The sequence below is a fragment of the Bos indicus genome, chromosome 2 (genome assembly GCF_029378745.1).
Source record: "Bos indicus isolate NIAB-ARS_2022 breed Sahiwal x Tharparkar chromosome 2, NIAB-ARS_B.indTharparkar_mat_pri_1.0, whole genome shotgun sequence".
Lineage (NCBI taxonomy): Eukaryota > Metazoa > Chordata > Mammalia > Artiodactyla > Bovidae > Bos > Bos indicus.
In genome coordinates this window covers 103,378,971-103,392,746 of record NC_091761.1, presented here as the reverse complement: position 1 = coordinate 103,392,746, position 13,776 = coordinate 103,378,971, and the positions used below count along the sequence as shown (strand labels likewise).

Below are 13,776 nucleotides of genomic sequence, written 5' to 3'. Positions count from 1 at the left end.
GGAATTCCTGGTACATAGTAGAAGCTCATTAAAGGGATCCTTTCTCCCTTCCGCCCTCCGTTGCCTTCCTCCCTTCCCACCCCTCACCCTCAGTTAAAACGTCCTCAGAACCAGCAGATACTGCGTTTAGAAAGGCGGAAGACTTGAACAGGAAGCTGTGAAGGCAAAGTGAGTCCCCAGTCATTGCACAGACCCAAGAGAGGGAACCGCAGGAAAGCCAGCCAGCCGCTCCCCGGGACGGCAAAGTCTACATTCCTACAGCTGCAAGGTGGTGGCTACTTTATGGTTTTTCCTCCCCGTCGAAGTACACTCCAGTGAGCGGAGATTTCCCCCCTACCCCCAGCGATGACGCAATCTGAACTCCCCCCTACTCCCCCCCCCCCCAATAAAATATTTAAAAAGGGAAGCGGCGGGGGGCGGGGGGGAGAGGGAGGATGGACTTGCTATCCCTTGGCTACACGGGACTCCAGCCCCTCCCTTTCCTCCCAGACTACCCGTTTCCAGACGCTTCCCATCCCTCCCCTTCTGCCCCCCAAAAGTTTGACGACCGCAAAGGAAACCGAAAAAAGTTCTCTTGTCCCAATCCTGGCGGGCGATCAGCATCTCTTTTGTTCAAGGCGAACCCACAGTTCCCCTGACGTCACCCGGAGCCTGGGCCAATGGGCGCGCGGTCGGCGGCGGCCGCGGCCGCAGGAGGGTGGGAGGGGGTCCGGCCGGTCCCTCCTCCCCGGCGCCCTGGGCCTCGCGGGGGGCGGGAAGGGACCGTCCCATATAAACCCTGGTTCTCGGGGCTCGGCCGCTCGCGCCGGCTGCGCTTTGCAAGGGGAGGAGGGGGAGCCCTAGTCGCGAGCGGGGACGAGGGGACCTGCAGCCACAACTTCTTTCGTCCTCTCCTTCCCCTCTGTCCCTCTACCCTTCCCCTTCCCCATCATCCAGCCCTGACTCTCTTGGAGGTACTGGAAGGGGACTCCGCCCGCAGGTTGCGAAGGGAACCAAACTTAAGCGGCAAGTTGCCTCACCGTCTCAAGATGCTCGGGGGTCCGGGGCCCGGGCTGCTGCTGCTGCTGGCCGTCCTGTCCCTGGGGACAGCGGTACCCTCCGCGGGAGCCTCGAAGAGCAGGAGACAGGCGCAGCAGATCGTTCAGCCCCAGTCCCCGCTGACTGTCAGTCAGAGCAAACGTGAGTACTGACCCCAGTGGGCTGGAACAGGCTGCCTCAGGACGGGGCCAGAAAACCAACCAAAGTTGTGATTTAAGTTTTGTGCGCGCGCGCGCGCGTGGCGTGTGTATACTCCTAAATGAGAGGGGTGCATTAAAGACTGGCTTTGAGCAGGCTGGTTTTGTGGGCTTAGGTAAGATAAGGCGTTGGAAGGCGGAGCTCAGCGATGCCCAGCAGTGCTGATACCGACTCAGGTCATCCTCCTTTGAATTAACCAAAACTCGTTTTTAAAGAGAAAAATGATGCACCCCTTTAAACTTTTATTTTTGGGATTAGTGTGGTCCTTACGCTTATTTTCTTTGTTACTAAGTAATCGGTTAAATACTTTCAAAATGGGGATGAGGGGAGAGTAGCTGAATAATTGTGCTGTGCCTACTTTGAATGAGATGTAATTGCTTCAAAATGCTTTCTCAGGATGCTTCTCCAAGAACAGAGATTGGAATTCCTCTTCCAGTTTCTCAAAGACACACCCTCCCTTTTCCTTGGCTAATGGAAACTGCTTAGCATTGCCCTTCTTGACTTATTACCCCCAAAGAGCGCTGAAATTCCTTGCACATTTTAAAATGTAATTCCCAGTTATCTGCTTTTCAAAATGTTTCCATTCCTTTGGTGCAGACCCATGGCCAGATGGAAATGACATCATTGTATAACATTTAACTCAGTCAAAAGAAAAACAAAAGGAATACCTAAATATCTACGTGTGCAAATGTGTGGTTAACTCTTTAGATATCTAGTTGCTTTTAATTCTTCTGATGCTCTGATGATTAACTTTTTTCCCCTTCGTTTGTTGCTTAGGCTCATCAATTTAGTCATGCAAGAAAATTCCATACTTTGGAAAAAGGAAGGATCCAAATTTAATGACTTTTTTCTTCATTTCTTACAGCTGGTTGTTATGACAATGGAAAGCACTATCAGATAAACCAACAATGGGAGCGCACCTACCTGGGCAGCGCCTTGGTCTGTACCTGTTATGGAGGGAGCCGGGGCTTTAATTGTGAGAGCAAGCCTGAACGTAAGTGATGGGGAGCCTGCCTAGTTCTTAGTATCTTCTACTTATTATAGTTATTAGAATCTAATAGATAGAGAAGTAGGGCTTGTTGATTAAATTTAGGATTAGTAGTAAAATTACATATTCCATTTCCCTAATAGAATTATCTTTAAAAAATGTTTAATAACTGCTTATATTTGCTTTTCAAATTATATTGTTCTTTTTACCTTTAAAACAAAAGAACAAATATATCCCAAAGTAGTTTCTAGGGTCTTCTTTCTGTTTTACTTTCCCAAAACGTTTGATGAAAAACATGAATGAAAAAAAAAAAAAAAGAAAAACATGAATGATGTGTCTTCTCCCTTCAAAGAAAAAGAATTGCTTATAAAATTCTAATTTATTAGAAAGTAATTCCAAATCTTAGACTGTAAGATTATGGGGCAGAAAGCACTTTGGGCAGTACATTATCAAGCGATTTGTCAGCTGCAGTTCAACGTAAAACCACTGACTACTTCAAAGTTCTCATTCCTTTATGACTCTTGATCTATTTCTTGTAAATTATGGCAACTCCTGCAGAGAACCACTGATGAGGCCAAAATGGAAATAGTAGGATTGACAAGGGCCAGTACTGGGGTGGGGGTGGGAGCTCAGATTGTTCAAGTGGACCTTGGTTTGATTTTCTGCCAGAGAGAGGAATCTAAAGTCCTTCCTTCACAATCTAGCTGGTCCTAAGGTTGTGCTTTATAGCTTTTTCCTAAGTGCCTGAGAATCCTTTCCAATGGAAATTCGTCACCAGAAAATTAGAAAACTTGTCAAAGGTTGAAAACTGAGGCTTTGTTAGACCCTAGGGTAAAATTGAGATCTCCTACTTCAAGTTTTAAAAACTTTCCACTGTCCCTTGCTACTCACAGAATAGAAAAGAAAGGTTTTCCCTTGGATGAGAGGAGTGGAATAGAAACGGTTTTCCCTATTAAGGTTCACATGGACTTTCAATCTTCCCTCAGCTGAAGAGACTTGCTTTGACAAGTACACTGGGAACACTTACCGGGTGGGTGACACTTATGAGCGCCCTAAGGACTCCATGATCTGGGACTGTACCTGCATCGGCGCTGGGCGAGGAAGAATAAGCTGCACCATTGCAAGTAAGAATGGCCTTCTGTCTAGGACCTGAGATAACAGTGTGAGCTTTTCCATTCCCATCACTGTCACTTTCTGTTATCCATGACCGGATATTCCTAATGTGGGGATTTATCCCAGGTGAGCAGACACCCTTCTATGGCCACACAGCTGATTCCTGTGCCTCTGTAAGGTGGCTCTGAGCACAGGTGGAGGCAGTGTTCAGTCTGTTTGCATTTATGAGAGACAGAGAGAGAGTGTGTGTGTGTGTGTGTGTACACATATGTATGTAGCCTAACCAAGCAAATCTCTTGGGTTCCATCCCATTCTTAGAGGAGTTGCCCATTTTATGTTATCTGGGCATCTTCAAGCCAGACTGCTCATGTGGTGATCTGCAGTGATTGGAAAGATGGTCAAGAAGAATGAATTAGCCGTTGTGTGCTCTGCTAGTCTTGTTAGCAATGTACACACTGCTTGGATCTCACAGAAACAGTCTGGTTTCTTTGTAACCAGTAGTTTATAACCAGGAAGCAGAGCTCTCTATTCCTAGGAATAATGTGGAATGAATTTTCCAAGGTACTTAGGGATCTGGACTTACTCTCAGCAATTCTAGTTTAGCTAAGTCAAACTTTCCAGTATGATTCATTGGGTTACCAATAGCTTCTATTAACACAGCATTTAGTGTTTTTTAATCCATCGTTGTATAAGTCTCTTAAAGGCTCAGTCCAAAAGACAAATCAGACTTCCCTGGCGATCTAGTGGTAAAGACTCTGCGCTTCCACTGCCGGGGGTGGAGGTTCAATGTCCGGTCAGGGAACTAAGTGGCACTCCCCCAAAAAAGCATGATGTACAGCCTTCTGGAAAAGACAAATCAGTCTCTTGTGAATAAGCCCAATCAGCCTGTCCTCCGTTTAATGTTAGAGTTTATCCAAGATTATTGGTATATGTTAAGAGTCAGTGTTCCGTAGTGTTTACATAATGTTTACATAGTGGGCAGTTTAACCTTTGTATGTGCCCTTGTGTTTAACCAGATTTCCACACTTGCTATGTATACATCTATTTGCTTTCCATCAAAAAGACATTTGTATCCTAGGGTGAAATACGGACTCTCCGCATCCTGAAAGCTGGAATTCTAGGTCTAGTGTGCCTTTTGCATTTAATTAGTCTCAGGCTAAACCCACTATGTGTGTGTGGAGGCCACGCCTGGCAGCCTTTCTTTTCTACTTTAGAACTCAATTTCCTGTGATCTCTCTGGGGATCCAGGATTTATGACTCCTTTCTTTGCTATTCAGATTTCCTCTGTGGTTTACCATTGTGCTTAAACCAGACATTCAATTGAAGGACCCCAAATGACCAGACCTGTTAACTTTTCCCCTGTCCCCGATGGGAAAGCTGCTCTCTTTGGCTAACCAAAGGGGTTGGAATATGAGACTTTTTCTGTTTTAAAACTATTTTCTGTCCCACTGTCTGTAACATTTGCTTTTTATCTTGAACAGACCGCTGCCATGAAGGGGGGCAGTCCTACAAGATTGGTGACACCTGGAGGAGACCACACGAAACTGGTGGTTACATGTTAGAGTGTGTGTGTCTGGGTAATGGCAAAGGAGAATGGACCTGCAAGCCCATAGGTGTGTGACTTGGGGATACATGGGGGTGGGATACACAGTCAAAATGCTGGGTTCAGTCAAAATTGACATGACAGGATACCTGCCTTCCAATAAAAAAGATAAGAGACTGAGAATTTTATTTAAAATAATCAAATGTGTAATCCATAGTCTTCTTCAAGGAATCAGTTCAAATTCCCAACCATGTATAGAAGTCTTAGGGATTCCCAGGTGGCGCCCTGGTAAAGAATCCGCATGACAATGTAGGAGATGCAAGAGATCTGGGTTTGATTCCTGGATCTGGAAGAAGGAAATGGCAACTCAAACAGTATCCATTATCCTTGCCTGGAAAATTCTGGGGACAGAGAATGCTGGTAGACTGCATACAGTCCATGGGCTGGAAAAAAGTCGGACACGACTGACCATACATGTATCAATAGAAGTCTTAATTTTTTTTCAAAGCTTAAGATAGAGTTGAAAGATTTAGGAAGAAGTCATTTGTTTTCTCTAAGATCTGTTCTCAGATTTCTCCTTGGTCAAGATGTAAATTTTTTAAAGGTAAAAAAAAAATGAGACTTTTAACATCTTTCTTTATTGGAACGTGGCAGATATAAACACCATATGGTGTGTGTTTTATCATCTCTTGGTCATTTTTTGTCAAAATTGCTGTTTCCTTTGGTGTCGATCTTCAGCTGAACTCTATAGATACAAATCTAAGAGTTTCTGGCTATAAATTTTATTCTGATTGTTCTCTAATACAGAGGTTTTTTCTTTGTGTTGCCTCTATATTTGCAGAAATCCAAATTTTAAATAGCTTTCTTGTCATTTTATGCAGGCATTCATAATTGGTCATTTTTAATTAAGATTGGAATTTTGCATATTTAGTCTCAATATGCAAGAGATTCATAGATCCACAGGAGGCACATAGATCCTTTTTGCTCAAAATACTGGTGTGAAGAACGGTGCTAGCTGAAAATGTCCAATCCATGTACTTACTAGGAGAACAGAATTTCTGCCTGCCAACTTGGCTAGAGCCTCCTTTCACTTCGGTTACTTGTTCTGTGCTTAGTTACAGGGCGTGCCTTTCTTTTTGAAGAGAGTACCACTTAAAAAAATGTGGTTGGGTTTTTGCTTACACAATATACTTAAAATTACAGGGAGACAGCACAATTTGAAATAACTCCTTTTTTTTTTTCTGTTTTTCCTTCCAATTTCCCTACAGCTGAGAAGTGTTTTGATCAAGCTGCTGGTACTTCCTACGTTGTCGGGGAGACCTGGGAAAAGCCTTATCAAGGCTGGATGATGGTGGACTGCACTTGCCTGGGAGAAGGCAGCGGACGTATCACTTGCACCTCCAGAAGTACGTTTTAGATCTGTATGTTAAAGATGAGGCCAGGCATTGTTTTCTGGATTCCTAGAGAGAATTGTCGTACGATATCACATACAACATCCGTTCCTCCAACATGCTAACATTTGGATGTCAAGAAAGATTTTGTAACCAACTTATTCTACTTTGTCAAAGAAGACTAAATTAAAATAAAACAGCTTAGTTCAATAAGGTCTTAGGTTATCAGCTACTGAGAAAGAACCTTAATGTTCATTTCAGTGCCAAATGTGTTGCAGACCCAAAGATGAGTTGCAAATGTTTCATCTAAATGATCACTGAGATATTTTCTAAGTAGCAAGGAAATCTTTAAAATAATAGGCACATGCATCTTTGGGCATGTGAATGCTCTTGACATAGAGAGGAGCAAAGCTCTAAAGTTTTGGGCTTCCTTCTATGCTTGACATTTAAGGCATATACATTAGCAAAATTGATAAAAATAAAAGGTACTTATCCCATAGGTTAAATTATGTTTAACCCCTATTCCGGGGTTAAGGACAGTGTCTCTGTAGGTTTATTAGTGCTGTGAAGAAGCTAAACTTTGAAAGTTTCTGAAAGAAACACTGGTATCTCTGTAGCTCCTTCTAAGATTGCCCCGAGGCCTTACTTTTTGCCTTAGGGATTCAATGCTCCTTTTTTGAAATGTCAAACTATAAAGTTTGTGGAAGCAAAACAGCTATCAACTATCAGTGTTATACATTTAAAATCAAATCTAAATATTTTGAACATGTCTTATCTAGCTGGAAGTTTTAACAATCTCATCATGTTCACCATCCAAATTTGAATTCCTTCAAACAAAAAATAATCTCTCTTAAATAGTGATAGCAATTTAAACTAAATGTTTTTGAGCACCTTGCCAGTTCTCTTGCATTTAACATTTTATTATGATTATCAGACTTTCAAGACCTCGGCGGCAGTGTTTTAGTTTAAGACAAGTTAGATGTTTGACTCAAACTCTTATCTAGTATTTAAAGCTCTTCTAATAACAAATTGGGAAAAGCTTCTCAAAGAAAAGTCATTTCTTCCATGAAATTTTTTAAGTCCCTACTTTATTCAAGATGGTGTAGGGATGCAAAAATGAACTGGACATTAGCCGACTTGTCAAAGAGAACTTAGTAAGTAGGTCAGGATGATGAGAAAGGCTTATATATATCATCTTCTACAAAGCACAGAATTAAACACTTTGAGACAGATACTGAAATAGTACTATGGAGGTTCAGGGGAAGACAACACTTGGTTGGAGATTTGGGAAAAAGTGTCACCAGCAATGCTATCTTTTATTCAGACTTCTGCTGTGGTGGGAGATCAATATGTGTCTGTATTTGTCTGAACTTAACATGAACTAATTATTTTTTATCTAACCCAGTGTAGTTCTGTTTCACAAACCAATCAAATCCTCTCTATCACATTACAGCATATGGACAAAGCTGGATTATAATTGAAACAGTTTATTTGCCAGATAATCATAGACTGATGGTAATTTAGTTACAAATTATCATTTTATTTTCTTGTCTGTCTAATCCCATGGACAGAGGAGCCTAGCGGGCTACAGTCCATAGGGTCACAAGAGTCAGACGTGACTAAATGAACTTAAACAAACATTATTTTATATTAATAATCTCACTTTCCCATCAAAGAGTTAACACCATGAGCAATTCAAGAGATGCCATTTTGTTAGTAATGTTAAATAGGTTTGTATTTGGTAGCGGGTGGGGTGGAACCAGGGGAGAGAATATTTTAGTTAGAGAAGTTGGTGGTGCCTTGAATTGTTTTACATAACAAATGAAAAAACAGATGCTGCTATCTTTTAATAGCTCCTTTGGGGCAGTTAGTTGAGACCCTATGAGACCTACTTGCCTCCCTATTGTTTCTAGTTTTCTAAAGAAAATCCCCTATGATAAGGTAGGTTGTAAATAGTCATGACTCAAAGCCAGGAGAGCCAGAGAAGGATACAGAGGGAAGACTAGAAAGCCAGGGGATGTATTTGATCAAATAAACAATGTGAAAAAATGTAATGAATGAAAGATTTTTATCAAATTTAATGAACTGAATGACTAAATGAAAATTTGATGAGTGAAAAATAGCATTCTGGCAAACAGATGAGTGGAATTAGACTACATCGTATAGCTTCCTTCACACTGATTTAAATGCAATCACATCTTTCAGAAGTTTACCACCCATGGTACCACAGCTGAATATAAAGGTATCACCCAAAAACAGCTTACCAAACTTGAAGCAACTGTATTCTCCTTTTTTAAAAAAAACTTTTTATTGGAGTATAGTTAACAGTATTGTCGGAGAAGGCAATGGCACCCCACTCCAGTACTCTTGCCTGGAAAATCCCATGGATGGAGGAGCCTGGTAGGCTGCAGTCCATGGGGTCACTAAGAGTCGGATACTACTGAGCGACTTCACTTTAACTTTTCACTTTCATGCACTGGAGAAGGAAATGGCAACCCACTCCAGTGTTCTTGCCTGGAGAATCCCAGGGACGGGGGAGCTTGGTGGGCTGCCGTCTATGGGGTCGCACAGAGTCGGACACGACTGAAGTGACTTAGCAGTAGCAGTGACAGTATTGTGTTAGTTTTGGGTGTACAGCAAAGTGAATCAGTTTTAGATTGTTTATTTATATCATTTAGCTCAGTCGAAAGAATCTGCCTGCAATGCAGGAGACGCAGGTTCGATTCCTGGGTTGGGGAGATTGGAGAAGGGTATGGCTACCCCCTCCATTATTCTTGCCTGGAGAATCCCATGGACAGAAGAACGTGGCAGGCTATAGTCCTTGGGGTCATAAGAGTTGGACACAACTTAGCGACTAAACCACCACCATTACAGACTTATTACAGAGTATTGAGTAGAGTTCCCTGTGCTATACAGTAGGTCCTTATTAGAAGCAACTCTATTTTTATTTTAGGTTTGCATCAAGCACTTGCCAAGCTCAAGCTGATTTACATGTTTTAACGCTCCCTTTCTGACACAGACAGATGCAACGATCAGGACACTAGAACATCCTATAGAATTGGGGATACCTGGAGCAAGAAGGACAACCGGGGGAACCTGCTCCAGTGCATCTGCACGGGCAATGGCCGTGGCGAGTGGAAGTGTGAGAGGCATACATCCCTGCAGACCACATCTGCAGGTGAGGCACGGGGCCCCGGGGACCCAAACGGGGGCACCTTGCACTAAGCATTTCCGCAAAACCATCTTTCCCTTGGTGTGCCCTTGAAGGATGATGTGGCTATGAAGCTGAGTTCCTTTGCAGACTGTTAGTTAAAACTTTGTTTACTATCAAGTTTTTTAAACTTAAATAAAAATGAAACTAAAATGGATCTTGGGGGAAAAAAACTAATTTTAGTTCCAAGAGGTTAAACTGGTGGGCAAGAAAAATTACTAATATCATGAAACCTACATGATTTATATACAAAGATATAAATAAATATACTGAGATCTGTAGATCGATACACATGTGAATATTCATATATATACCCTTGTATATGTATGTGGAATATCTAAAGTACATTTTAATGGAAATGAGAAACTTTTGCTGAGTTACATGATCCCTTGATTCTTCTGCTGGGAAGAGGGGGAAAAGTACATTTGTTCTTTCTCAGCATGGCATATATCTCCTTACCCTGACATTCTATTCTTTTTGTTGTGAAAACAATCCTCTATGTGTGGTTTCCATGCTCCAGCAAACTCTGTTGCATTCCATAAAATAATGCACAGTCATTTTCTTCATGTGTTGGGTTTCACATTTGAAAAATTCAGAGGAGTCCTAGACATGGGAAGGAATGACATAATAATATAAGCTTTTTTAAAAAAATAAGTTTTAATTATTTCTAGTACAAGACTAGGATCTTTGCATTATAGCTTGTTTTGTAAGAATCTAAAGAAAGAAAGAGGGCAGTCAAGAATGGGTACTTCTGTTATTATTCTTGCTCTATTTTGTCAAGTTTTCACTATACAATGCACTAGCATTATTGTTTAGTCTTTCATCTAGGTCATTTAGCAAAAAGTATTAATTACTTACTTGGATTTGCCTCCTTTTGATGAGTGTTCATCTTGCCATGAGCACTTCAGAAGGAGAACAAGATTGGATTTGATAACATTTTTTGTTATTTGATTACTTTCAGTAAAATTGCTGCTAACCTAAAAAAGAAACAATTACTAATCTCAGCTTACTGAAACAGTTTAAATTAAAAAGAGTAGAGGTTAATGGGGAGTAAGCATTCATTGACTGCTATCTATTTTTATTAGTATTACTAATATTAATACTGAAATGGCTCTGTTCAAAAAAGTCTGAGAGACATGGGGTTAAACCAATAAAAACTTTCTTCTATAGGAGCTTAATATTCCTTTGCATTGTGACTCTCCCAAGTGGGGTGTATGAAAACAGATGCCATATTCCCCTGATATGTGTGACCTTGGGACCATTGCCTATGAAGTATTTGGGTTCCATTGTTACTCTGAAAGGAAAAATGTCTTAAGAGGATTGCCTTAGAGAGATGCTGAATTCAGTCTACCAGTCATTCTAGCTTCAGTTCTAATTCTGCTCCTCCTTGGGCCTGACCCCCAAGAGAACAGATTTCTATGTGTAAAGAAAAGATCAGCATATTCTGTTGTCTTACTCTGAAATGAAAGCTGTCTTAAGAGGATTGACTGATTTTAGGGAAAAAACCACAACAGAATTCCCAAATAATCTTTGGAGACACGAAATGTGGAAGGTGGAGGGCTAGTGAATAGGAAATCCAATATGGGTGCCCAGGGCATGGTCTGAGGAGCTCAGAGTTACATCGATGGCGAGAGGTCTGCTGCAGAGCTGCAGAGACTTCTCAAAATAATATCAGGAAGAGAGATGCCCAGATATTTTGGGCTAGTGGGAACTGCTAAGAGATGGTGAGACAGACCATTACAGGCCAAGGGAAAAGCCTGGGGACAGCTCAGGGTACAGGAAGGGATAATGAGAAGCTCAGTGCAGATGAGGCATAGAACAAAGGATAAAGTGGTCTGAACTGAATGAAATGGAAAGAATGAAGTGAGCTGATCAGAGGTTAGGTGTAGAGGACTGTAAAGTCATGGGCTTTGGCTCGCTGAAATGAGTAAGCAGTCGTTGGAGGTACCTGCTCTGTGGAGTGGCAGAATAATGTCGGTGATTTGGAAATACACTCTTGGTAGCTCCAGGTAAGCTGGAAGGTAGAGAACACTGGGTAGCCTCTTATGGATTATTTCTTAGGCTGAGTGCCAAAGCTAATGCAAAGAGGGAGGGGCATTTCTTTCCAATCCCAGCTCAGTAAGAAGACAGATTGTAGAGTCATCTGGATGAGACCTTGAAGATTCTGGAAAAGTACTCCAGGAAGTAGCTTTCCCTTAACCAGCTCTGTGACTTTTCTTTCTCATGTCCTCAGGATCTGGCTCCTTCACTGATGTCCGAACGGCCATCTACCAGCCCCAGCCTCATCCTCAGCCGCCTCCGTATGGTCACTGTGTCACAGACAGCGGTGTGGTTTACTCTGTGGGGATGCAGTGGCTGAAGACACAAGGGAATAAGCAAATGCTTTGCACTTGCCTGGGCAACGGAGTCAGCTGCCAAGAGACAGGTCTGTGTTATCTTTTTTTAAAAAGGGGACCAATGACTTTCTTATTATTTAGACTTTGAAAGGCAATACATTCATTTACCAAAAAATGTAAAACAATAAAACAAGAAAAGTTTATAACCTTACCAGCCTATGATAACAACCATGGTTGGCATTTGATATCTATTTTTTCAGTCTTTTTAATCTATGTGTTTTCTTTCCTGTAGTAAGTATTAAGCTACTGTGTATTTTTTATCTGTCTAAAATGTTACAAGTGGTTACTTTCTGAGTAAACTAATCCATCCCTATTTAGTACTCTAAATCCCAAAGTTCTGAACCTTTGTGATGTAAACTTCTTTCAACAACCTGGTGCAACTCTTCTGGGCTATAAAAGTGGTAGAAATTGTAGCAATAATAATTGGTGCACTTGACTTTTCCCCTAGTACAGCTTCTTGTATTAATTCTTATAGCACCAACAGAGCCATATATACCCCTGCAGGATCACTTGAGCAGCATCCTTAATTAACCTATAGTAATATATTGGGTTGGCCAAAAATTCATTCGAGTTTTTCAGTAACACCTTAGAGAAAAACCCGCATGAACTTTTTGGCCAACCCAATAGCTTTGCAAATGGGGAACTGAGGCATGGCTGCTGAGGTGGTAACAATGGATGTCAGAAGAACTCGGGTGTTGTTCTACCCACAAAAAAAATGTGGCTTTCTGAGTAAGGTATTTTGATAACACTATGATCTGGTTAATACTTATAGCTAGTCATATTCATAGTACTTTTTCCCCCTTTGAGGACACAAGGTCAGCCTCAGTTAAGTGGAAAATAAGGAACAATAGTGGGAGACAAGTGCAACTCTGTTTCCTGAGACCCTTTTGGTTATGCTTGTAGCTGTAACCCAGACTTATGGTGGCAATTCCAACGGAGAGCCGTGCGTCCTCCCGTTCACCTACAACGGTAAGACTTTCTACTCCTGCACGACCGAAGGGCGGCAGGACGGACACCTCTGGTGCAGCACAACTTCCAATTATGAGCAAGACCAGAAATATTCTTTCTGTACAGACCATACTGGTGAGTATCCCAGGGGAAAACGCAACAGTGAGAAAACCCCATTTCTCATGCTCTGTTTTTATTGGCCAGCAAGCTGGGCGTTCCTTTCAAGGCTACACTTGAGAAGTACCACCTTTGTGTTATCTGGACCCAAGGGACATGGATGGAACTAACTTTACAGTTAAAGATCCTCCCAAGTTTCCCAGTCGTCTTGGGAAATGACACCAAGGGAAAAGCCCTCCAGTGCATTTATTTTTGACACATTGGGATCATTATGTGATTAAAGATGCTTGTATGGGAAAATCAGTAGGCACTCCCCCAGGCTGAAGACTACACAGAAGGCAGGCCTGAGTGCTCTTGCTTTTGTTTTGGCTAAAACCATGATTTATTCAAAGCGACCATTTAATCTTTTTCTTTCTGGCTGGAAAAATGAGAGCAAAAATTGGATTTAAATCTGCTTGAAAGGTGAAGGTGAATACACTAAGGAGGCTTAGAACTGTATTATTAGACATCTTTTATTCTGAGACACACTCTGAGTTAGTTGCAGAAACTTGGCTAGTCTAGTCGCAGTAATTCCCCACTGTACATTGGGAAGCTCAGTTGCAATCTTTTTCTTCTGACATGTGTGTTGTTTTGGACAGTTTTGGTTCAGACTCGAGGTGGAAATTCCAATGGTGCCTTGTGCCACTTTCCTTTCCTGTACAACAACCACAACTACACGGACTGTACTTCTGAGGGCAGGAGGGACAACATGAAATGGTGTGGGACCACGCAGAACTATGACGCTGACCAGAAGTTTGGATTCTGCCCCATGGCTGGTAAGACGAAGCCCTTGT

The 13,776-nt window shown here is 41.9% G+C and overlaps 1 protein-coding gene across 12 annotated transcripts in view; it reads left to right on the top strand.

The window, feature by feature from the left end:
- Positions 1-796: 796 nt before the first annotated feature.
- FN1 (fibronectin 1) overlaps positions 797-13,776 on the top strand; it is a 69,203-nt gene continuing 56,223 nt past the window's right edge. For 6 of the 12 annotated variants that reach the window (XM_070771849.1, XM_070771804.1, XM_070771792.1 and 3 more), the window contains exons 1-9: positions 798-1,179; positions 2,102-2,230; positions 3,211-3,348; positions 4,819-4,950; positions 6,149-6,286; positions 9,291-9,449; positions 11,716-11,907; positions 12,782-12,961; positions 13,582-13,758. In XM_070771849.1, the coding sequence (XP_070627950.1) occupies positions 1,029-1,179; positions 2,102-2,230; positions 3,211-3,348; positions 4,819-4,950; positions 6,149-6,286; positions 9,291-9,449; positions 11,716-11,907; positions 12,782-12,961; positions 13,582-13,758 (1,396 nt within the window). In that variant the 5' untranslated portion in view covers positions 798-1,028. Of the gene's footprint in view, positions 1,180-2,101; positions 2,231-3,210; positions 3,349-4,818; positions 4,951-6,148; positions 6,287-9,290; positions 9,450-11,715; positions 11,908-12,781; positions 12,962-13,581; positions 13,759-13,776 lie in introns of all 12 variants that reach the window. The other 6 variants (XM_070771813.1, XM_070771785.1, XM_070771776.1 and 3 more) reach the window with 2 other exon arrangements.